A 26,114-nucleotide genomic window follows, 5' to 3' on the forward strand; every position below is an offset into this window, starting at 1 on the left:
GACATATGCAAGTTCTTTTAGTACTTTTCGGTGCAGCTTATCTGGCCCTGGTGATGTGAACCCAATGAAAGCAGCTAGATGCTCTCACAGGCAGCAGCTCCTCTTTTTCTTCATTTATTGTGCTTGTACCAGCTTGGGCACTGTCTTCCTTTGTGGACAAGACAGAGGTAAAGAAGGTGTTCAGTATTTCTGCTTTCTCTCTGTCATCTGTTAGTACTTTCCATGCTCTCCATACAGAGATGCATCAGAAATAGACTAGCATGGGTGTAGTTTTGACTTCAGAATATGCTGTGCATCGCAATGCTAAAAAGCCTCAATAAAAATAAAATCTAAACCAGTGAAATACCTATTCATGGTTAACAGAACCAAAAGTAGCAAAAAGGCAGGGCATGAAGCTTCATTTAAGAAATCCGGTATGGTAGGTGATCAGTGCAGGGACTGCTTTGAGCAATACAAACCATAGAGGAGCAGAGCTCTAAACCAGCAATGTCTTTATTCATATCTAAAAAAACAGTTATGTTCTAAAAGGTTCCCCAAACTGTTTCAGTGTCATGACTCCCTTCCTACTGGCTCTTGAACATTTTAGATCTGCAATGTCCTTTTAGCTTTCAAATACGTCTACCTCCATAAATTTTTCAAGCTCTTTTTCCCAGAAAGTAGGTGAAATATGTGGTAAGCCCTTTCCCAGCTTGTAAATGTTGCATCACTTTGTCCTAGTTCATCCTCTTGGCCATGCAGCATTATAGGACTACAGTGTAGTTTCTTTTTAGCATGTCACTAGTTTGTAGATTTTGATATTATAAAGGGCTCAATGAACAATAATGATAGTATGTAAATTATAGGCTTAAAAATATTGACTTTAAAAATATTCACCATTCACTTGCTTTTATGCCAACGCTTGCACAACTGGCCTACCTTTATCAAATGTGACCTATGAAGCCAGAATTATCTCAAGAATGAATCAAATCATCTGACTTTTAACTTACTGTCTGCGTTTTCTTTCTATTAGGCAATCTATAATTTTTAAAACATAAGGAACACATGTATATTTTTCTGGTGCCCCAATAGGAAGAACAAGATTACTTTAAAGCTATTTAATGCAGGGGTTTCTTGAGCCATGGGGTCTTATTGAAATTACAGTGATAACACAGTGGCTATTTACATAAATACTTATCTTTTCAGATATAAGGACAAATGGAAGCAACAGAGCAGAAACAAGGAAGTCAAATACTTGGTGTTAAGGGTCTGACAGAGGGACATGTGTGTAAGAACCTAACGGTAGCCCTGATGGATCAGACCAATGGTCTATCCAGTTCAGCATTCTATTTCTTGCAGTAGGAAACAGTTCCTATGAAGTCCACAGAAAGGGCAGAAGGACAATAGTTCCTGCTGGCTTTTTTTCTCCAACAGAAGCCACTGAGAGATACGCTTTCCATGACTTTGTCTTAAACCCTTTGAGAGTTGTTTAAGCTCATTTTTCTGAGCACCAAATTCCATCCATTGAACAGCTACATTATAGACTGTGTGAATAAGTCACTGCCTAGGCAGCACTTCCAGCCATCCTCCAAAAAGCAACTGATGTGTCTCATACTTCAAAGAACAACATCCAGCATGAAGAATATTGCTTTAAACCCCCCCCCTCCACACACACACACATTTAACTTGCTGGCCTGTATAATGCTGAAGTGCAAGCAGAGCTCCAACTATGGAAGCTGTCAGACCAATCTGACAAGTAGCCGGATAAATATGACCAGGCACATGAACAGAATCTCATCAGACTGCTCCAGCAGCTTCAATTCCTGGAGTTCCATGCCTGTAAAAATTGAACAAGATACTGACAAATAGCTTATAAGAGTCCACAGAAACATACGAAGCAATGTTAATACTTTACAAGACCCTTGACTAATTTTTTAAGGAGAACACAGGTAAAAATATGTCAAAGGAATGAATAACTGAATAAACAATATATTCAGGAGGTCATTCTACAAAACAGTGAACATGCCTGGCAGGCAGAAAGGACTGCTATTTGTCACTGCTTTGCACCGGCATACCTAACCCCTCCACTGTATCCATTTCACTATAACTTTTGAAATGTTACATAAATTGCTTTACCTGGGACTCTAGAGGCACCATCTGTGTTGCCAGCTGCTCACTTGTTATTGAGCAATAAAGAATGTCATCAGCATCCCATGAAAAGGATAATGGGGTCTTCTGACTACTTTCTGCCAGGCGTCCCCTCTCAAACTTGTTTGTCACATTTCAACTTTGTGGTGATAACCATCATTCAGTATTAACTTCTTATCTGTACATGCAACATTTTTAGCTTTTTACACTATGTGACCTCATCAACTGTTATCTTCAAAGAAACAGGCATATTGCAGAAACAGAAAGGGCAAAAGTTCCCTCATAAAGCAAGTGAAAATTTTAAAAACCTGGCTGGCTGGCATCCTCAGTGGTCCTGATGAATTTATGTAACATTCAGTGATTTTAAAAAAATAAAATGTGCTACGCGCATATAAGGCACTCCTATACTTCGCAGTACTTGGAGGCAGCCCTGATATCCTTGCTTGTCTATCACCAGGTTTAAAAGGAGGTCTTGAAATTTCCATGTATTGGGGACAATTTTCCAGACTGCAAATTTCTGCCTGAATGCTGCTGGTGAAAATGAATCTGTATCAGTACCTCACTGGCCCCGCACTGCTGATTCTGGTTGCCAAGCTACAGAGGATTACTGACAAGAAACCCGCCTGTAATTCTTTAGTTTCTGTGAAGCTTCTAAGAAGGAAAAAATAAGGAGGATGTAGTGATCCAGAATAACCTTTGAAAAGATGGAAGTCTACATGACTGAGAGGAGACCTAGAGCAACACATCTGTATTTGGGAACTGGTATAACAGAAATTGGTGTAACAGAAAATATTAGTTACTGTTTGAAGCATTGCTACATTTTGGTAGAACACCAAACAAAATGCAATCAGCATTAAAAGAATCCAGAATTAGTTTAGCATTCAGGATATGTGGCAAATGTATACATAAAGCACTGCAGCTTCCTACATGCCATCACCCTACAAAACTAAAATGACAACACGTCACAAGAAGGATTAGGCCTACTGTACATCTCTCCCCTTCAGCCCAGATTGTTAATAAAAATGGCTGGGGATTATATATCAAAAGCAGGAGAAGCTCTTCTCAGAAAGGAAGATAAAATGCTTAATTTTTATCACATATGCATACTATTTAAAGAGCTGGTGACATATAGTGGATAGAGTGCTAGAAAAGAAGAATGGTTCAAATTCCCACTCAACCATAGACACTCTGTAGGGGGATCTTGAAGAAGCTTTTAGGGTTGCCATGTACTAGAAGCAACTTGATAGCACATACCAACATATACTATTTTTGTTTCAGGACTTAGCCATGAGCAGTAAAACACTCTGCAACTCTGCTGTTGTTTAGAAAAAAAACATGAATGTGCACAATGCTGCTTTTTTGAATGATGGTTTCTACTGTCATGTCTCTCAGCTATACTGGGGTGCCATATCAAGGAGTAGGATATTGTTTTACCGATAATATGATGTCAGGTTCATAAGTTTTCACATATATAAACCTCATTCCTCTTACAAAAGTAAAACCTGGCCAAGGGTTATATATACAGTGGGCCCTCGACTTACGAACTTAATCCGTTCTGGAAGGACGTTCGTACCTCGGAAAGTTCATAAGTCGAAGTATCATTTCTCATTGAAATGCATGGGAACAGAATTAATCCGTTCCAGCATTTAAAAAAAAAAAAGAGAAAGTCCCACATTGGGACTGCAAAAAACAAAAAACAACCCCCCACAAAAAACACAAAAACATAAACCCCCCAGTCCAAACCCACCCTCCAAAACCCACACAGAAAAGTTTTTTTTTTTAAAAAAGGACTTACCAGTCTGAAGCCTGCCGGGCTCCGCTGCCTCTGCGCGGCCAGGCGCCCGGCCAGCTCTAGCCTCCCGGCGCTCCGCTGCCTCTGCTGCCTTTGGAGCTTTCAAAGGGGTTCCTCCGATGTCGGGGAAAGCCCTTTGAAACCTCTGAAGGCACCGGTCGCGGCAGTGAGGACCCCCAGGGAGGTCTCCCATGGTGGCGTGCAAGCCCTGGGAGACCTCCCTGGGGGTCCTCACCGCCGCGATGGGCGGCTTCAGAGCTCTCTGAAGCCAAAAAGGCAGGGAGAAAGGGCGGGAAGTTTGAACTTCGGAAGCAAGCCAGGCTGCCGAGGAGAAATCGGCTCCCTCCTTTCACCCGATGCTGATTCCCCTTCAGAATCGGGTGAAAGGAGGGAGCCGATTTCTCCCTGGCTGCCCAGCTTGCTCTTCCAAATGAGAAGCAAGCTGGGTGGCCAGGGAGAAACTGGCTCCCTCCTTTCACCTGATGCTGAGTCCCCTTCATGCCAGCTGAGCTCAGCCCAACGCGACGGGGACTCAGCATCAGGTGAAAGGAGGGAGCCGATTTCTCCCCAGCTGCCCAGCTTGCTTCCGAAGCCAAATAGGCAGGGAGAAAGGGCGGGAAGTTCAAACTTCCCGCGCTTTCTCCCTGCCTTTTTGACTTCAGAGGTTTCAGAAGGCTTCCTCCGATGTCGGAGGAAGCCTTTTGAAAGCTCCAAAGGCAGGAAGGGCAGGATATTCGAATTTCCTGCCCTTTCTCCCTGCCTTTTGGGTTCGTAACCCGATCCGCGTTTGCAAGTAGGGTGTACTACTTGCGATGAGATCGGGTTCGTAACCCAAAATGTTCGTAACTAGGGCTGTTTGTAAGTCGAGGGCCCACTGTATGCTCTTCAGAGTGAGAGGTAAGAGAAGTGGAGGGAGAAGTTTTAATACTGTTTTCTAGAGGAACTGAAAAACCAAAGGATACTAGAACCAGGGCTGCCATATATGAGGTTGGAAGGATGTCTGAGCTGCTGGGATTAGGTGGTCTGAAGTCCCCTGAGTACATACTGGTTATACAAAAAAGAAAATCAATGTGCATGGGCCAATTTTTTTCCATTAAGCACACTGAAGCAACTTGGATTCTTCTTTTCTAAAAGGGCATATAACTATTTATCCTCTGATGTGAACGTTGGCATCACTGACACAAACGGCACACAGTTCAAGTTCTAATTTTCATTATTTTATCTCAAGTGATTGAGATGACCACAAAGGCAACAGCTTAATCAACATCTTCTGCATTGTTTGATGGGTAGTGAAAAGAACTCTATGGAACTTTCTAATGACAGAAAAGGGAGAAAGCATAACTCCATGGAAATGATCACAACACAGAGAACTATGCTCCAACCAAGACTTGTACAACTGCAGGGTCAAAGTCCTCTAGCTGTGTGAGATGTTTCTTTTTCTATCTGTTCTCACTTGCCTGTCAGAAAACTGTCAGTCTGGGACTTGATCAGTTCTTGCTAGAAGATGCAATTAAATCAACATGCGCAACACCAGCAATTTACTTTGGAAAAAAATTACTGGAAGCTGAAGTCAAGTTAACAGCTTCTGTGCATTTGCTTCTCTCCCAAAAAAGGCAGGGAGTTGCCAGGTCAGCTGTGAGTACTAGGCATTAATGACTTCCTTCCAGGACTTCAGGATGGGGTTTAGGGGAGGAAATCAGAAAGAGTCGATTGAGAGGAGCCAGTTGAGGAGCAGGGGGAAACTGCTATTTTCAATCCAGCAGAGAGGCAGACATGTGTTAGAACACACCAAATGGAGCCCTCAGGCAGAATATATTCTGCACAGGTCCTCCTTTTACCAATCAGATCTAATTGGTTTGTTTAAGGCTTTGCTTGACTTACCTTTTCTGCTGCAGCACTTCATCGAGTGTTTCCTGCTTCTCTTGCAACAGCCGCTGGAGATGCTTCATTTCTCGTTGATACTGAGCTGTCTTCCCAGCAAATTCCTTCTCCTGTTCTGACATTTTGAGGCTGACATCTCCGAGCTTCCCAGCAGCATCCTTTTTATACACCTGTGAGAGTTGGATCAGAGTCCAATTAAAAGCATCGCTGTAAGTTGCATGTGCACTGTCGGACCAGAGCCAGCAGAAAGATGTTTTTCTCTCACCGTGGCTTCACTCTGAAATCTGGGATGCTTTATTCAAACAACGCATCAGGTAGGCTGGAAATAACCTAAATTTTCGAGCATTTATGCTGCATGTCCTTTCCATTGCATACAACAAAGATATCATTGCATGAGAACAGTGTGGTGTTTTAATGCTTTATCCTTTCTAAAAACCTCAAAGCAAGCCAGACTTTAAACATATCTTGCCTACATACAAAGTTCAATAGTCTCATGTTACTAATGTATTCAGAAAGAGGCTATCAAATTATGTATATACTATTGATCCTTCGATCTTCAAACTAGGAGGGAAAAACAAATCCTTTTAGCATTCAGTGTTTATTTAACGCTTCTGGCACCCTAATAAAGATGTATTTTCTCTGTCAAAATATTAGTATATTATACTTTTCTCTCCCTCTCCCTTTAGGACATCATTTCAAAAAGCCTGACACAAAAACAGAGCTTTTGAAATTCAGTGTAACTAAATAATACATTAGGGCTAGATTTTTTTTTTCTAATTAGCTATTTTTACATAGGAATGTTCACAAGGCTAACTATGCAAGGGTCAATAATAAATGAGTTTGTAGCTGCTTTGAGCAAGGATCTCTTTTCCTTGCTTGCTTTCTCTCTTATGGATGGTGTAGTCATTTCAAAAGCATCTCAACCATTCTTTTTCTACTTGAACTACTTTTGCTCCCAGTTTTAGAATAGCCTTGTTTTATCAAGTGATATACGTGGACTTTATCAATTGCTTATGTTTTGTCACTTCTCAGTTTAAAGACAAAAACTGCATGGGGAAAAATTCATTCAAGTGATTCTTTTGCATTTACACTAAACTATTAATTTGTGCAATAATTAATAAAGTATCTTAGATTTGTGGATGTCCTACCTTTTTCTTCTCGGCAAAACCTCCATTTTTTGTATATATGTATAACAAATTTCTATTGCTGAATTCAGATTTATTGAAGGTTGATTATTTTAACTGATTATAAAAATCACTTCTTTGCTTCAAGCACGTATGGTCTAACAATTTGCACAGTAGGTGTGCAAAGGTATACTTCTGAGATTCAACTTTTTGCATTAATACTAAATTAAAACAAGAGTAAGGATGAAAAGTAAATGAATTGCCTTGGGTAAGAAGAACACTGGAATTAAGTTGTAGTTATCTTGAAAAACTTGGTGCATGCTTAATTTTATAAATATTTAAATAGATGTAAGTGGTTATATGGAGGGTTTCTGCATGTAATATGAGCAACGTTGTTCCCAAATTTTATGCCTTAGCTCTGATACTTCATGATCCACTGTCACAGAAGTAACACTGAGTATTAAGCACTTGCTAATGATTAAAGTCTAAGTCCAATGCTGCAAAGAAAAATACTGCATAGGAATCTGGAATGGAAGACCCAACTCTGGGAGGCAGTGGAAGACAGGAGGGCCTGGCGTGCTCTGGTCCATGGAGTCACGAAGAGTTGGACACGATTAAACGACTAAACAACAACAAATCATGCAGAAACCCGCACCCTACAGAAGGATCTTTGCTCACTGGCAGAGCATGTTTGTTGTGCCCAAGGTACCAGTTTCAAGTCATACCATCCCTAGTTAAAAGGATCAAGAAGAGGGTAGTTAGGAAGTCCTCTTCCTGAGGCAATGGGAGCTACTGCTAGTTAGAATACACAGGACTAGAGCAGAAGGAAAAACAGTTTGATTAGCATAAGGTCATATTCTTAACTGATGACAGTACATGGAAAACTGATTCCAAGAATGAACTGAAATGTCACACTTTATAGAAGTTCGCTATTTTATCATGGTTTGTTCGAATTAAGATGTTTTAAACATAAAACTTTCCCCTCCAGAGACCTTTTCTGTCTGCAGATTTAAAACAGATCAAGTACATCAAAGAGCCCAAACTTGCTTATCTTGAAAGAGAATGGTTAATCCCAGCCACTTTTTTTTTAATTTGGAAGGAATCCAGAAGGGGCTGTAATAGTGACTGTGAAAAAAGCCATTTCTAAGTGGAGTGGAGGACTGTGACTTTCTCATAAACTGCTCACTGGCCCCCAGCATTCCAAACAATGTTAGAAACATCACTACAAGCCTTAGAGACAGGAAGGGAGAACTAAACTTATGACCCTGTCAATCACGACCAAATTAAATGACTCTTCAGGAGAACCCCTTCAAATATTGCTGCCCCCTTCATGGATTGCTGCCTTGTTGTGGGGAAGGGGCTTGAGTAATTCAGAGAAGCTATGGGCTATGCCATGCAGGGACACCCAAGATAGACAGATCATAATAGAGAGTACGGACTAAACGTGATCCACATGGAGCAGGAACTGGCAAACCACTCCAGTATTTTTGGCAAGAAAAATCCATGGACAGAAACAAAAAGCTAAAAGATATGACGGTGAAAAATGAGACCCTCAGGTCGGAGGGTGTCCAACATGCTACTGAGGAAGAGCGGAGGACAAGTATAAGTAGCTCCAGAGCTAATGAAGTGGTTGGGCCAAAGCTGAAAGGACGCTCAGCTGCGGACGCACCTGGAAGTGAAAGGAAAGTCCGATGCTGCAAAGAAAAATACTGCATAGGAACCTGGAATGTAAGATCTATGGACCTTGGTAAGCTGGAAGTGGTCAAACAGGAGACGGCAAGAATAAACACTGACATCATGGCCGTTAGTGAACTAAAATGGACGGGAATTGGTGAATTCAATTCAGACAATTATCATATCTACTATTGTGGGCAAGAAGCTCATAGTCAACAAAAGAGTGGGAAAAGCTGTATTGAGATTACAATCTCAAAAATGACAGAATGATTTAAATACAAATCCAAGGCAGACCTTTCAACATCATAGTAATCCAAGTTTATGCAACAACCACCGATGCTGAAGAGGCTGAAACTGACCAATTCTATGAAGGAACAACAGGTAAGTTTGGCCTTTGAGTTCAAAACGAAGCAGGGCAAAGGCTAATAGAGTTCCATCAAGAGAACAAGCTGGTCATCACAAACACTCTTTTCCAACAACACAAGAGGCGACTCTACACATGGACATCACCAGATGGGCAATACCAAAATCAGATTATGTTTTCTGCAGCCAAAGATGGAGAACCTCTATACAGTCAGAAAAAAAAAAAAAAAGAACCTGGAGCTGATTGTGGCTCTGATCAGCTTCTTATAGCAAAATTCAAGCTTAAAGTGAAGAAAGAAGGAAAAACCACAGGGCTAGTCAGGTATAATCTAAACCACATCCCTTATGAATACACAGTGGAAGTGAAGAACAGATTTAAGGAACTCAATTTGGTGGACAGAGTGCCTGAAGAACTTTGGATACAGGCGCGTAACATTATACACGAGGCAGCAACAAAAAACATCCCAAAGAAAATGCAATGCAAGAAAGCAAAGTGGCTGTCCAACGAGGCCTTACAAATACTGTAGCGGAGAAGAGAAGGGAAACAAAATGCAAGGGAGATAGGGAAAGTTACAGAAAATGGGATGCAGAATTCCAAAGAATAGCAAGGAGAGACAAGAGGGCCTTCTTAAATGAACAATGTAAAGAAATAGAGGAAAATAATAGAAAAGGAAAAACCAGAGATCTGTTCAGGAAAATTGGAGATATTAGAGGAACATTTTGTGCAAAGATAGACATGATAAAGGACAAAAATGGCAGAGACCTTACAGAAGCACAAGATATCAATAAGAGGTGGCAAGAATAGACAGAGGAATTATACCAGAAATATCTGGATGTCCCGGACAGCCCTGATAGTGTGGTTGCTGACCTTGAGCAAGACATCCTGGAGAGTTAAATCAAGTGGGCCCTGGAAAGCTTGGCTAACAACAAGGCCAATGGAGGTGATGGCATTCCAGTTGAACTATTTAAAATATTAAAAGATAATGCTGTTAAGGTTCTACACCCAATATGCTAGCAAGTTTGGAAAACTCAGCAGTGGCCAGAGGACTGGAAAAGATCAGTCTACATCCCAATCCCAAAGAAGTGCAGTGCCAAAGAATGCTCCAACTACCGCACAATTGCACTCATTTAGAACTGGATATGGAACAACTGATTGGTTCAAAATTGGGAAAGGAGTACGACAAGGCTGTATATTGTATAGCTGTTTATTTAACCTATACACAGAATACATCATGCAAAAAGCAGGACTGGATGAATCCCAAGCCAGAATTAAGATTGCCGGAAAAAATAACAACCTCAAATATGCAGAAAGTGAGGAGCAATTAAAGAACCTCGTAATGAGGGTGAAAGAGGAGAGCGCACAAAATGGTCTGAAGCTCAACATCAAAAAAACTAAGATCATGGCCATTGGTCCCATCACCTCCTGGCAAATAGAAGGGGAAGATACGGAGGCAGTGACAGAATTTACTTTCTTGTGCTCAATGATCACTGCAGATGGTGACAGCAGCCACAAAATTAAAAGATGCCTGCTTTTTGGGAGGAAAGCGATGACAAACCTAGACAGCATCTTAAAAAGCAAAGACATCACTTTGCTGACAAAGGTCCACATAGTCAAAGCTATGGTTTTTCCAATAGCGATGTATGGAAGTGAGAGCTGGACCACAAAGAAGACTGACCGCTGAAGAATTGATGCTTTTGAATTGTGGTGCTGGAGGAGGCTCTTAAGAGTCCTCTGGACTGCAAAGAGAACAAACCTATCCATTTTGAAGGAAATCAATCCTGAGTGTTCACTGGAAGGACAGCTTCAATACTTTGGCCATCTCATGAGAAGCGAAGACTCCTTGGAAAAGACCCTGATGTTGGGAAAGTGTGAAGGCAAGAGGAGAAGGGGACGACAGAGGAGAGATGGTTGGACAGTGTCAGAGAAACTACCATACTGACATGGATTTGACCAAACTCTGGGAGGCAGTGGAAGACAGGTGGGCCTGGCGTGCTTTCCTCCATGGAGTCACAAAGAGTCAGACACGACTTAATGAATAAATAACAACAGGAGAATAACTTTTTAACTCCTTCCAAACAAATATTAAAAAGATATTCTGTTTCTTGTATAAAAATATTTTAAAATATATATTTAAAATAAAGAATAAATATTCAGAATCTCACTCGCTTAAACTGTGAAATTGCTGTTTTTTGCATTGTGGCTGGGGGTGTTCTTAACTGATGCTAGCAGAGCTTTGATGCCTACTGCATCTGTCTTTTCACTATACTGTACCATTGTTTGGTAATTAAGAAAAAATGATGCTATGCTATGTCACTTGTGATGTGTGGTGACTATACTGTATGAGTTATTGACTTTTAAAATCTCCTATCATAAACAGTTCTGCTCAGATCTTGCAAACTAACAGCTATGGCTTCCTCTATTGAATCAACCCATCTCATGTTGAGCCCTTTTCTTTTCCTTCTATTCTACCCAACTTTTCTCAGCAATGTATTCTGTTTTGGTCACTTCTCTGTTTCTGTTATATGTGCATTGTAGGATAAACTCAGTTTTCTCTTTTTTTTTTTTTTTTTGCTCCTGGGAGAGGTCAGGCTTGACTTGATTGAGCATTTCCTGCTCTTCTGACTGTCTTTCATATCTATACAATTCTCCTCCAACACCAAATTTCAAATGAGTTGATTTTTGTCCCTGTCTTTCCTCACTGTCTTTCTTTCACACAGTATGGTTGATCTTGACCTTGGTTTCCAGTGACATTTTTTAATATATATTTCCTCCACTTGCCTAACTGAAGGAAAGGGTTTGGAAATTGGGATATAGATTTCTAGTCTGCATTCTACAGACTATATTTCTCCATTGTAAGTGTTGTTTGCTTCACCATTTTGTTAAGCCCAAAACAGCCCTTCAAAATATTTTGGCACAGAGGGTCTACAGTCACATCCCAGCTGATCTTGCTTCTGTCCTCTCCCAGCAACCATAATGGAGATCATGTGCCCATCTTTTGGAATCTTCTAGCAATGGGAAATTTCTGTTGGAATCTGTGTGTACTGTATGTATATTTATTTATTTTATTTTTAATATAACAAATACACAAAAGAAAAGATGATAAACAATCTGACTTAAACTATACTACACTCCTTGAATTCACTATTCTTATACAATATCGCTCTTTACATTTTCTCTCCACTCAGTGCCACCTTCCCCTTAGGGACTAGGTTCCAATACTTTAATTTTACAATTCATGCCACCCCATATCTCTCCTGAAATACACTGATTTTTCTTTTGGTATACACCCCTTCCCTTTAATCAGAAAGTATATGTATATTTAAAATTCTGTATTAAAAAATCACAGAATCCAATTCTTTAAAAATAATCTGTGGTTAATGAATGGGACATATTGTGCTTGTGTACCCACGATTTGAGACACCAGGAAAAGACACCAGTTCTGGTCACCACAATACAGAAAAGACACTGAGGCCCTGGAAGGGGTGCAGAGAAGAGCAACAAAGATTATAAGGGGACTGGAGGCTAAATCCTATGAAGAATGACTAAAAGAACTAGGTATGTTTAGTTTAACGAAGAGAAGACTGAGGGGAGACATGATAGCAGCCTTCCAATATTTGAAGGGTTGCCACAGGGAAAAGGGGACTGATTTATTCTCCATTGCGCCTGAGGGTAGGACAAGAACCAGTGGGTGGAATTTCCAGGATGGATCAGAGGGAGATCCTGATGGTGGGAACCATTAAGCAGTGGAACAGCTTGCCTCCTAGTGTTGTGGGTGCCCCACTGCTGGAGGTTTTCAATAAAAGACTGGACAGCCATCTGTCTGAGATGGTATGAGGTCCAGGATGGTAAGAGGTCTCCTGCCTTGGGCAGGGGGTTAGACTAGAAGACCTCCAAGGACCCTTCCAACCCTACGGCAATTCTGTGATTCTATGATATTGTATGATAAGACATAATATTGCTGCCAGCAGGAAAAGGGATGCAAAGCTTTAATCTTGATAACACTAATGGCAACAGTGAAGATGGTCTACAGGATATCCTCTTGTATACCACTACACAAGGGAAAAACCCAGAAATTCTTTTCCCCCCCCTCTATTAACCACTTCTCACCCAAATAGAAAGCAATTGTCAGGTCTGTTTTTCAAAAAGGGCAAATGGTAATGAGCACAAGTGATGCCCTTTGCTATGTAAAGATTGGAATCCTTTCTCTTGCTGGCAACATGGGCTTGATACTGTTCAGCAATATAAGGCCATTTTCTGGTGTTTTGAACTGTGGGTACAGAAGCACAGTATCCCACATTCATAAACCAGAGATTTTGTGAAGAATTGAATATTTGATAACTGTATACTTAGAATTATAGAATCATAGAAATGTGAATTTGGAAGGAGCCTACAAGCCCACCAAGTCCAACCCCTGCTCAATGCAGGAATACAATCAAAGCATATCTGCCAGGTGATTATCTCAGTTTTTCTTGAATGCCTCCAGTGTTGGAGCACTCACCAGCTCCCAAGGTAACTGGTTCCACTGTTGTACTGCTCTAACAGTTAGGAGGTTTTTCCTGATATTCAACAGAAATCTGGCTTCCATTAACTTGAGCCCATTGTTGTGTGTCCTGCACTCTGGGATGATGGAGAACAAATCTTGCCCCTCCTCTGGATGACAACCTTTCAAAGATTTGAAAAGTTCTATCATATTACCCCTCAGTCTTCTTTTCTCAAGGCTAAACATGCCAATGTATTCGCAAAGGCTTTCATGGCTGGGATCTAATGGTTTTTGTGGGTTTTTCGGGCTCTTTGGCCATGTTCTGAAGGTTGTTCTTCCTAACGTTTCGCCAGTCTCTGTGGCCAGCATCTTAGCCAACTACACCAGAGCACAGAGTGCTGTCCTCTGAAGATGCCGGCCACAGAGAGTGGCGAAACGTTAGAAAGAACAACCTTCAGAACACGGCCAAAGAGCCCGAAAAACCCACAACAACCACTAGACATGCCAAATTCTTTCAGTCTTTCTCCATAAGGCTTCGTTTCCAGCCCCCTGATCATCCTTGTCACCCTACTTGTTCCAATTTGTTAGCATCCTTCCTGAAGTGTGGTGTCCAGAACTGGACACAGTACTCAAGGTGAGGCCTAACCAGTGCTGAACAGAGGGGGACTAGCACCTCTCAGGATCTGGAAACTATACTTCTATTAATGCAGCCTAAAAGAGCATTTGCCTTTTTTGTAGCCACATCACATTGTTGGCTCATATTTAGCTTGTGATCTACGACAATTCCAAGATTCTTGGGTATTTTGTTTGTCTTGTTACAGCAATGGAGAAATCTGTTACTTAGTCAATGCCGCACCAATTATACAACTATAAAAAAACAGGGAACGAAGTTACCATTGGAAATTTGAACTGGCAATCTCTGGCTCTACAGCAAGGCAACCTTCTGTCAAGAGCCATTCCTGCTGCTAATGTGGTGTACTGAATACAGTGTCATGCTGGGACTTAGGACATCTGGGTTTAAATCCCCACTTGGCCATGGAAACTCACTGGAGTGTGTGACAATGGTAAAACTACTTCTCACATATCCTGAAACCTCTGTTAGGATAATGGTAAATCAGATGTGACTTGACAGCACTTAAGATACATAAAACAGAGGCTTAAATGTTTACAGCTGGGTTAATGAGCTTTATGTTTGAATGTTATGAGCATATGCTTTGCATTCATAATTTGGATCTCTAGCATTGCCAGTTAAAAGCATCTTAGGTAGTCATATATATGTTTCAGGATTCTGGAAAACTGCATTTGTAGTAGGTAGTTCTGAATCAGAAGGCCCTAATAAGGAGGACCATAGTTTAGTGGCAAACCACATATTTTACACACAGACGGTCCCAGGTTCAATTCCTGGTATCTCCAGATAGGGCTAAGAAAGTTTCCTTATTGAAACCCTGGAGTACTGCTGCCAGCCAGTTGTCACAATACTGGCTAGATGGATTAGTGGTCTGAGACTGTTATAAAGGAAGCAGAACAGCTTCGCAACAGGAGGAAAAAACAGGCTACTACTTGCACTTCTTGAGAAGTAGCTATATAATTTGTTTAACAGTATGCACACCTTACTTTCTTGTTAATGAACTCCGGCACCGTGTTCTTTTCCTTTCATTTTTTGTTGTCATAACAACCTGTGTGATAGGTAAGGCTGATAAGAATGACAGGCCCTAGTGTATTTAGTCAGCTTCATGGGTCAGTGGGGGACTGAATCAGAATCTTCCAAGGCCTATTTCAACACTTTAACCACTAAGCCATGGTGGTTCTCCCAGTTATTAAAGATACTGCTGAAGCCTACAGCATCTTAAGGACTAATAGAACATAGGACACAATAAAGTAAGGGTAGGAAATTTATAGATTTCCAGGAGTAACTTTCACCAGCCCTAGCCAACATAGTCAGTGATTAAGGGCTATGCTACAATATCTGGAGGGCAAAAAGTTGCTTATGTTTGTTTTTTATGGTCCACAACTACAGACAGGCACAAATCACCAGTTGAGCAGTTCATGCCAGTTCGGCCATTGGCTCAACAAGTGTTTCGCCATTCCAATCCCGGCCTCCTCCAGCAGGTGTCCACTTGGAGGCAGCATCCTGGGTTTCCTGCCCTGCCTCCTCCATGCGCTGTCTCTGAGTGGGCACCTGCCGGAGGCAGGGGTCAGAACCACGGAATACTTGCCGGGCCATCTCTATCCACAATATTTCATGCTACAATAAATCTGTTATTTTTTAAGTTGTCACAATCCTTATTCTTGTTTTCACTAGCGAATTGGATTTTTACTGTTCTTTAGTAATAACCATCAAGGAGATTTTCAGTTCTTCCCATGAAAGACCACTCTCCTGCTCTTTTAAAATACTCTTAACAAATTCTCCAGTAAACAATGTAACTAGTAGTAGACAGATGATTGTTTTCGGTTTTTCATTCAGTTAATAACAATGGTCTCCTCTTACAATCTTAATACAAAGAGGAATGGAAGATAAGAGAGAAGTCACTAATGGCAGCAGTCTAGACAGTCTACAGAATACTCTCTGATTCTCACTACTATTCATAAAGTGACACCAAGCAGAGAAAAATCCCAGAACCTGACAGGAAAGAAGTGGTTAGCTTTCCTCAGTTAAACACTTCTCACCAAAACAATTACCAGACAACTGTATAGTGACAAGATGGGTGGAATGGTCGAACTATGATAGGATATAGGCACCAAAACTCCGCTTACATCAAATAAGATTATCCCCAGTGTAAAGCAAAAAACAGCAATTTCACATTTTAAATACTTGTGGGTAGCCTGTTCCACCCATGCTCAGTCTTACAACTAAGTGGTTTTTTCCACCCTATGAAAGGCCTATTTTGATTATCAATATTTCAGCCTGGATTATTTCCATTTATTTTAAAGGGTGAGACCAACCATTCTCTTTCAGATTAAGCAATATTTTATTTTCAATTAGTATGAGCTCTTTTAAATATGGGGATATTTTTCTGCAGGGGGGGCAGTCTTACTTAAAAAAAGTAACTTGAAACCTGTTACCTAAACTTCCCAAAATTTGGCACAGAGCAAGAGCAGACTGTTTGCTACATCTTTGCCAGATTTGGTACTTTTCTGAATTCCAGTTCCGAAAGTTTTTTGTTTTATTTGTTTGTTTGGGCTGCCCCCGTTTTTAGAACTACCTTGTAGAATGTTGATTTGCTCTGTGGCGTAGTAACATTGCTACGCTATTGTGCAACTATAATGAATACCAACGGGAAAAACTACAGCACTCAGCTGCACAAATAAAGTTACCCATTGCATTACAATCAGGATCTAAACAATAAGTGTTTTTAAACTCAGCATAAAATGCATACAGAATTAGACGACATGGTGCTGGAAAGAAAATAAAGGCAGCACCTGGTGTCTCTGAAGTTTCATAGGTAGAATATTACAATTAAATAGCCTCAGTTCTTCAAGCAAAGAAATGAAAGCCATCCAAAGCTGATTAAATAATGAGAAGTTCCATCCTAAAACATTTGCACTATTGATCTCATTTTTCTTTCTCTAGATGCCCACCTTTTATCTTGTGCAAAGTGGAGATTCTATGTTATTGCGCCAACTCCTAGAAGATTCTATGTTATTGTACCAACTCCTAAGGCTTTTGTGGGTATAATTTTTCTGGTAAGAACTTTTGTTGTGGTATAGATTTCCAGAAAATGTGTATTCCATCTCTCATTTTAAGGACCATATAATGAACCAGCCATACTCCATCAGCTCTGTCAGCTAATCACAATATCCCCTCTTTCTGGTGACACATTACATTCCTTCTGTGTAAAGGTAAATACACTTTATAAAGTGCTACACAGCATGATCCTGATAAGTGTCTTATGAAATCATTTTGAAAACAAATCATAATCAACATGGCCAGGTTTCTCAACCTAAAACTTTCATCTGGTGACAAAGCCTGGTTATTCCTTTACAATTTTGTGCTTTTCAATGTAAAAGGCCAAACTGACCACCCACCCAGTCAAATTAAAGAAAATGTTATTGGGATGAATGTGTTGATCTTGAATATATATTACTTTGGCAAAGTGTCTGATTGGGTATAGCAGATGCTCAGCTCTATCATAACAATGAATCATTTGGACTCTTTTTACCTGGTTCTACCCTGGATTTGGGACTGAGATGAACTACACCAGGACATAAGCGACTTTTGTGTATGTGTGCCTCTTTCTTGATTAATCTGTGTCGTTCACTGGCATTCAATCTTATCACTTTCTTCAGTGTCTTGCTCGAGTGGTACTTTGAGTGCAGGGTGGAAAAGATCTGTCTGTAGCAAATTCCCCCAGAAGGAGCCTCCAATGACACAGGAATTGTGCTCACATTTCTAAAGTGGAGAACTATAACTGAAGCCACAAAGTAAAACTATGCCTAAACGTAGGAGTCATGTGATTGTCTACCAGAATACTCACACACAAGTATACACTTTTAATCTGCTGCTTTTGGCATCTTTTCTGCCTCTTTAACCATCATCATGTTCATGCAGATGTCAAAGACCACACAGGGTTGTCATATTCACTACAGTGTTTTGGAGATCATGACACAACTCTCTCTGAATACCTACTTAAAAAAAAAAAGAAATGAGATGCTGTACTATATTCAAACTCAGAGAATTATCTCCTAATAAGAACACCTTCTTCTTGTTGCTGTTTTAAGCTTTGCCAGTCCCTGTTAAAATTTGATCGTTGCTGCACGGCAACATGAGGGCTATGAGCCAAGGCTGAACCAGTTCTGTTTATCAGTAAACCATGATCAGAAACAAATAATGTGTTCTGGCAGAACAGAAAACTGCTAAATCTACAATCATGTTGGAGTTACATTCTGCAATGCAAGCATGCAAGTAAATGTTTGGGAAGGGAATCACCTGTGAAGCCAAGATGCCGAAAGCACAGCTATTTCCCCTCCCTCTTTCTTCTGCTTAATTAGCTGGCCCTTTTGTTTGGCAAGTTCTAGGTAATTAGACCTTCCCTTCTTCCATCTCTTTCAGCTTTCTGTATAAAAAGGGAACCCATCTTGTCAGCCTCACCCCCACCTTAGCTGTTCTGTCTTTCTCCTCTTTGTCACTCAGAACCTGCCTGCCGGATGAGGCTGACCTGCCTCCTACTCTTGTTTTTGTTCTTCCTTTTAGCCTAGACAAATTTTATCTAAATTGGCTTTACTGTTGAATGTCCTTGTAGCATTCAGCATATTTTGTCTTTTACGCCTTTCACTCTTCTACCAAGCTTTCATTTTTTTGAACTTTTTCTTCTTCATATTGGTATGTATTTTTGCTACTGTTTTTAATTGTGAGTAAAGCTGGTGATTATTATTACGACTATTTTACAAGCAGACTATTTGTTTTTTCAGAGCCAGGCATATGCTCTGCAGAGCCAGGCATATGCAGATGGGTATATATCTGCACACCTGCCACTTACAGAATGCTTTTTCCCATTATTTACTTCTGCCTATTTTTGGTGGTTACTGCTATACAACTCAAAGGAATTAATATAAATAACCCCATAGTCCTAACAAATCACACATATTTACTCATCAAACCCTTGGAGCTTTATACTATGCATTCTTAGCAAAAGAAAAGAATCTATAATCCTATATTCAGGGCCTGTTTGTTTTTGGTGGTAATATTTCTGTTCAATAAACTTAAATATATAGTGTCATTAAAATGAACAACTATGAAAGCTCCTCTTTTTCATCTCAGACACAGAGCACAATGTTATAGGAGTGTTTGTGCATGACAGTAAGATTTGTCTCCAAGGCAAATTCTAAATACTTGTCAAGGCTGGATTGAGCAACTGTCATAACTAGTCTCCAGGTTATATCCTCAATCCAAAAAGCAAATGTTTTGCCACCAACTAAATGTCTGAATATTCACTTTACTTTATTGACAAATAATAGCAGTACATAAATATTCTGGATGAGTAATTGTTACTTGTCACCACGTCCCACTGAGTTCAATGAAATTTACTCCCATCAAAGGCTGCAATCTAAGCACGGTACAGATGTTTTTCTACACGTACCTACTGTGTTTCCCTGAAAATAAGACAGGGTCTTATAGTATTAATTTTGGCTCCAAAAATGTATTAGGGCTTATTTTCAGGAGATGTTTTATTGTTTTCATGTACAACAATCTATATTTATTCAAATACAGTCATGTCATCTTCTTCTGGTTGCTGCACAATGGTGGAAGGTGGGGTTTACTGGGGTGGGGTTTAGTTAACTGGAGTTTATTTTTGGGTAGGGTTTATATTATGAGCATCCTGAAAAATCATATTAGGACTTATTTTCAGGTGAGGTCTTTATTTTCGGGGAAACGGTATCTCCCATTGTATGGGGGAAAAATTGAAAGGGAAGGACAGGTTGCTTACTACTAACTTTAGTTTTTGAGTGGTCATCTGTGAATTCACACACATGGGTTTTCTCTGCCTTTCATGGACAAGCTCTCGAAATTTTGCTCCATCACCTCCAATCTGCATACTCCGACAGCCAATGGCCATTCCTCAAACCTCCTCCACCCACTGTTGAAATACTATTTCTAACATGATCAACAGAGGGGAGGTTGGGTGACTTCACAGATCACCATTTGAAGAACTAACAGTTACAAATAAGCAACCTGGTCTCTGTGATTCACACACACACAGCTCACTTACTAGTTGATGGGAAGTGCCTGGCCAAATGAAGCATCCAATTTTGTTTTAATGTCCAACCTGTAAAGTTTTACAAATATCATTGGTTGTGAACACACAGCAGCTTCTCAAATGGGTTGAAACCAGAAACCCTTCAAAAAAGTCATGGATACTGAAACTGCCCTGGCTGAATGACTCTTCAAACCAGCCAACAGTGAATGTTCATGGGTTTGTGTGATATGGTAATAGTGTAAACCAGGGGTCCCCAACCCCTGGGCTATGGACTGGTCTCGGTCCATGGTCTTGGAAGGACTGGGCTGCCGGGACAGATGGGCGGTGAGCAGCGAGTGAAACTCTGCCTCCTGTCAGCACGCTCCTATTAGGTTCTAATGCCGCTGCTAATCTGACAGGAGGCGGAGCTTCGCTCCCCTCTTGCTGCTGCTAGATCAGCTGTGCCTGTGGCATTCGAATCTAATAGGAGCCTGCACTCCTATTAGGTTCTAAGTCGCTGCTGATCTAGATGTTTATTAATCACTGGAGGCAATTCTTGTTCTCCAAGGTGAAGTCAGCTGAGACCTCATTAGTCAAACACTGAATTTGTTTCCTGCTGGCATGCAAACTGGATTTTTAATGCATCGTATTATGTTTAGCAGTGTGTAACAATGACCAGTAGAATCCTCTGCCCCCAACACTAATGCAAATGACAAACACAACTTTTCCAATGTAGCATGTACAGACTTTGTTTTGTCCGGGGAGGACCACTCTAGATGGGCAGCTTTCCAGACTCTGCTTAAATGCCTCTAGCAAAGGAGAGCTCACCTGTTCCTGTGAAAGGCTGTTCCGCTGCTGATTGTCTGCCTGACACTGTTAGAAAGGTCCTCCTAGTGCTTAGTCCAAACCTGATGTTCTGTAATTCCCACCTGCAGGTTCTATCCTGCCCTGCAGGATAACAGAGATCACATATGTTCCATGTTCTACATGGCATCTTTTCAGTCATTTGAAAAGAGCCATCCACATACAGAGTAGAACTATTATTTACTGTGATTTGCAGCCTGAGCACTGTGCTTAACTCTGCCCAGTATCGTATTTGCTTTTTTAGATGCTGCAAAGTACAACTGGCTTATTTTCAACCAGACAGCCTCTAAAACAGCAGTTCTAAGACAACAAGATCCTTTTCCAATGTGCTGCAAAGCCGTGTTTCTCCCTTCCTATGCTAGTATCTTTAGATGCATTCAGAGTCTCCAGCAATCTACTTTGGATATGCATGTGAGAAGGAGCACATTCTGGGCCCATCCTGTTGTCATTCTACATGTGTGGAGAGTGACCAAGTGACAGTCAAAAGAGAAGAGCCTTGCTTAAGCATAGACGCACCCCATATGATCTTGATTTGTCAGTGCCTCTACTTTTATATTTTGAATTATTATTGCTATAATTTGGATCTCATTATTTATGTCTCCGTAGGTTGGGGTGAGTAGTTGTGTTTTTCAATTGCTGTTAGCTTCCAGAGTAGTGGGAGGGAGAGAGGGAGGTGAATGGGAACCCAAAGTTTTGAAGGAAACTTTTATATTCAGGTTGTTACTCTGCACATGAAGAGAGAACTAGATGTCAGGTCAGAGTGGATGAGACTAGTTTCCTTCCCCTCCTTATCTGTTGCTAACCAAATCTAAGTTTAGTACATATACTACTGAGTTGCTATATTTTGTAAAGTAGATCACTGATGAGATGGCAAAGATTTTAAAAAACAATCTATGATCAAGTTTGTTTGTTTGTCCGTTTTGGCCCAATATTCCAGCCTATTGAGATTCATCTGAACTTTTTTGTCTAGTGCTGGTTCTTCCTGTGACCTTTGTGGCATCTGTAAATCTGATAAACAATCCACTATGGGATTTCATCCAGTCATTTATGAAAAGTACTGATCAATACAAGATCTAGCTCTTGAGACTTCCCTACAAGATGATGCTGAGCCAAAAACCCCATTATCTGTCAAATATGTTTGGATACAGTTATGGTACAGTAAGCAGTTTAAATGATTTTTGGTTTGCATTTGAAAGACAGCTGGTTAGTTTGCATGGGATGGTCCTAGGAAATGGGTGAACAGTAGCTTGTGGAAGCCCCAGAGTTGGAGGAAAGGTTCATGGATTGGTGGGAGCAAAGCAGAAATGTTTGCAGTGCAGAATGATGTAGCATTGCTTGATTTATGGAGTAGTGAGAGCAAAAAGGAAGAGAGGAAACAGAAACATACTGTATAAAAAAAGAAAAAAACAAAAGAAAAATTATTTGCTCACTCATGTTCACCTTTCCCTTCATTTCTTCCCATCTGTCACCTTAATTCTTGGAGGCCTCTTTCCAACTTCCTAAGCCTCTGATGTTTTTTCAGAGCTTTATGATGGTGGAATAAATTAAAATAATCAAGCATGCTTGATTCGTATGGTGTATTCCCCACTTGGAACCCGAGTTTCCCAGTAAAATAACTGATTGTTCTTTGGTGGGGTATACTGCTTTATGCGAGAGCCTTGTTCAAGTCCTTGGCTGCAAGCACACACACCCCTTTAGAGGAAATCAGAAGGAACATTGCTTCCCACTTGTTAGCAGCTGGTTACCATATTTTTGATTAAAATAATCCTACAAGGGGCACAAACCTAGATCTTGATGACATTCGCCTGCAAACATCATATGTCTTTCTTTTCTCCCCCCATTTTTTGGTGATAGCAAAAGACTGTTTGTGTACTTTAATACAGGGGTCCCCAACCCCTGGGCCACAGATCAGTACCGGCCCTTGGCCTTGGAAGGACTGAGCCATCGGGACAGATGAGCCGCTGCTGATCTGACGGTAGGCGGAGCTTTGGTCACCGCTCCCCTCCTGCTGCTGCTGCTAGGTCAGCTGGGCCTGTGGCATCAGAATCTAATAGGAGCCTGCAGCCTAGGTTCTAAGCCGCCGCTGATCTAACAGGAGGCGGAGCTTCAATTGCAGCTCACCTCCTGCTCCAGCTCACCTTTTCCTTTGTTACTGGTGTGGAAACGTATCTCAGAGGCAGAAATAATCCTTGCTCAAGAAACCCCTGGCAAGTTTTGGAGGAATCCCGGTTGAGATACGATTATCTAGGAGGATATCCTACATACAAGAGATAAACAACTCCATCTAAATCCTGTGTCATCAGACATCAACCAATATTCTCTCAACCTCCTGCTTGCCTCTCGTCTGGCCCGGTCCTGAGTTACAGTGAGTCTTGGCCAACCCATATTATCTGTATAACTTATATAGTACCGTTTTACTGTCATTAAAAGTAAGTTGTTGCATCTACAGTATCTAACATACGATTTATCTGGTGAGTCTCAGTCAGTAGCATCTGCTAGTACCTCACACACTGCAGCATCTGATGGCTTTCAAAACCCAATACTTATTTCAGTTTGGTATGGCTCGCCCATTATTTTATTTACCCCTTCTATCTGTGCCAGTTTTGGTAAGTCCACAAGCTAACCCTAGCCAAAAGGAGTAAAAAACAAACATCACTGGAGAGCTTCTTTGCAAAGGGGAAGAGACCAAATGATGAGACAGTAGAAGACCCTAAGATTGCTAACAAAAAGAAAGCTGCAATTAAAAGAAAATACCAAGAGTCCTACTTAAATTATGGCTTCATTGCAATGGGTGATTCACATTCTCCAAGCCCACTTTGTATAATATGTGGTGAGCAGCTATCCAACGAAGCTATGAAACCATCAAAATTGCTTCACCACATGGAGACCAAGCACCCTGCATTAAAAGACAAGCCTCTGGAGTTTTTCAAAAGAAAAAAACAAATGTGAACACGAAGAACAGAAGCAATTATTGATGGCCACCACTTCATCAAATCTGTCTGCACTGAGAGCATCATTCTTAGTAGTTAACTGCATTGCTAAAGCTAAGAAGCCCTTTACTATTGGTGAACAGTTGATCCTGCCTGCTGCTAAGGACATAATTGCCATGAACTGTTAGGAGAGGCTGCAGTTCAAAAGGTGGCACATGTTCCTCCTCTTTCAGCTAGCACCATAACTGGACAAACTGATGAAACAGCAGAGGCTATTGAGGAACAGTTGTTAGAGAGAACTGAAGAATCACTATGGTATATACTGCTGGTGGACGAGCCCACCAATGCTGGCAACAAGGCAACATGCTAGTTTTTGTGTGATATATTTTTCAGGAGGATGTGCATGAGGATATCTTATGTGCGCTTTTGTTACCAACCAACATCACAGATGCAGAACTATTCAAGTCTTTGAATGATTACAGGTCAGGAAAACTGAACTGGTCATTTTGTTTCAGTATATGCACAGATGGAGCAGCTCCCATAACTGGATGGATTTCTGGTTTCACTACTTGGGTCAAGGAGGCTGCTTCTGAATGTGAGTCTACACACTGTGTCATCCATAGAGAAATGCTGGCTAGCTGAAAAATGCCGCCTGAACTTAACAATGTTTTGCAGGATGTGATTAAAATAATCAACCACATTAAAGTACATGTTCTTAACTCATGTCCGTTTGCACAGCTCTGTGAGGAGATGGATGCAGAGCACACACATCTTCTTTAATACACAAAACTGAGATAGCTTTCTAAAGGTAGATCACTGGCTAGAGTTTCTGAGTTACGAGAGGCACTCCAGAGATTTCTTGTAGAAGAACAATCACCAATGGCAGCACATTTCAGTGACACAGAATGGGCTGCAAAACTTGCTTACTTGTGTGACATATTCAATCTGCTCTACAAACTCAATCTGTCACTTCAAGGGAGAATGACAACTGTGTTTAAGTCAGCAGATAGTGGCTGCATTCAAAGCCAAAATAGAATTATGGGGGCGAAGAGTAAACATTGGGATTTTTTACATGTTTCAAACATTAGCAGATATTTTGAAACGGACAGAGCCAGAGCCTTCTTTGTCCCAAGTGGTGCATGATCATCTATTCCAGCTTTCAAAAGCGTTTGAGAATTACTTCCCAACAGCAAAAGACCCCAGAACTGGGAAGGAATGGATCCATGAGCCATTTGTGAATAAGCCAGGTGAATCAACTTTATTCATGCTAGAAGAGGATGAACTGCTTGAGATAACAAATTACGGTGCCTTAGAAGTACCCTGTTTCCCTGGAAATAAGACCTAGCCTGAAAATAAGCCCTAGTATGATTTTTCAGGATGCTCGTAATATAAGCCTTACCCCGAAAATAAGCCCTAGTTAAGTGAAACCCCACCCTCCAACATTGTGCAGCATTGTGCAGCAACCAGAGGATGACATGACTGTATTTGAATAAATGTAGATTGTTGTATATGAAAACAATTAATAAAACATCCCCTGAAAATAAGCCCTACTACATTTTTGGAGCAAAAATTAATATAAGCCCCTGTCCTATTTTTGGGGAAACACGGTATGTTTGAGACAACTTGAAATCTCCATACATTCTGGATTAAAGTAAGGGCAGAATATCTTGAAATTGCCAGAAAAGCGCACTGAAAAGCCTGCTTCGATTTTCAACATCCTATCTTTGCGAAGCTGGGTTTTCTACTATGACAGCAACCAAAACAAGATTATACAGTAGATTGGACATACAAAACACACTTCTGGTGTCATGGTCTCCCATCCCCCCCGATGGGACTAGAGTAGATCTTTGGTCTGGCTGAGTGGGGTAGAAATCTAATAAATAATGATGCGGCCCAGACTCACCCAGATTATGCCTCCAGCGGCCCCCAGGTAAATTGAGTTTGAGACCCCTGCTCTAGACTCTAGAGTTTCCAAATACTTTCCAAAGGCAGCCACATGTAGCACATGTTACAATAATCCAGTCGAGATGTAACTAGGGCATGCGTCACCATGACCAGATCAGCCCTCTCAAGAACGGGCACAATCTGGCACACTAGTTTTAAGCATGCAAAGGCACTCCTGGCCACCACCAAAACCTGCCATCCAGGCTCAGAGATGAATCCAGGAGCGCCCCCAAGCTGCGCACCTGTGTTTTCAGAGGGAGTAT

The 26,114-nt window shown here is 41.0% G+C and overlaps 1 protein-coding gene and 1 long non-coding RNA gene across 6 annotated transcripts in view; both read right to left on the reverse strand.

Annotated features, from left to right (window-relative positions):
• Positions 1-26,114, reverse strand: part of LOC144584358 (uncharacterized) — a 131,609-nt gene that overhangs the window by 37,846 nt on the left and 67,649 nt on the right. The window lies entirely within an intron of this gene.
• The window catches only part of CEP89 (centrosomal protein 89), a 93,723-nt gene that overhangs the window by 7,276 nt on the left and 60,333 nt on the right, over positions 1-26,114 (reverse strand). For all 5 annotated transcript variants that reach the window (XM_072980676.2, XM_072980677.2, XM_078380352.1 and 2 more), the window contains one exon: positions 5,798-5,967. In XM_072980676.2, coding sequence (XP_072836777.2) covers positions 5,798-5,967 — 170 coding nt within the window. The remainder of the gene's footprint in view (positions 1-5,797; positions 5,968-26,114) is intronic.

Source organism: Pogona vitticeps, chromosome 10, assembly GCF_051106095.1.
Source record: "Pogona vitticeps strain Pit_001003342236 chromosome 10, PviZW2.1, whole genome shotgun sequence".
In the NCBI taxonomy this organism is placed as follows: Eukaryota; Metazoa; Chordata; class Lepidosauria; order Squamata; family Agamidae; genus Pogona; species Pogona vitticeps.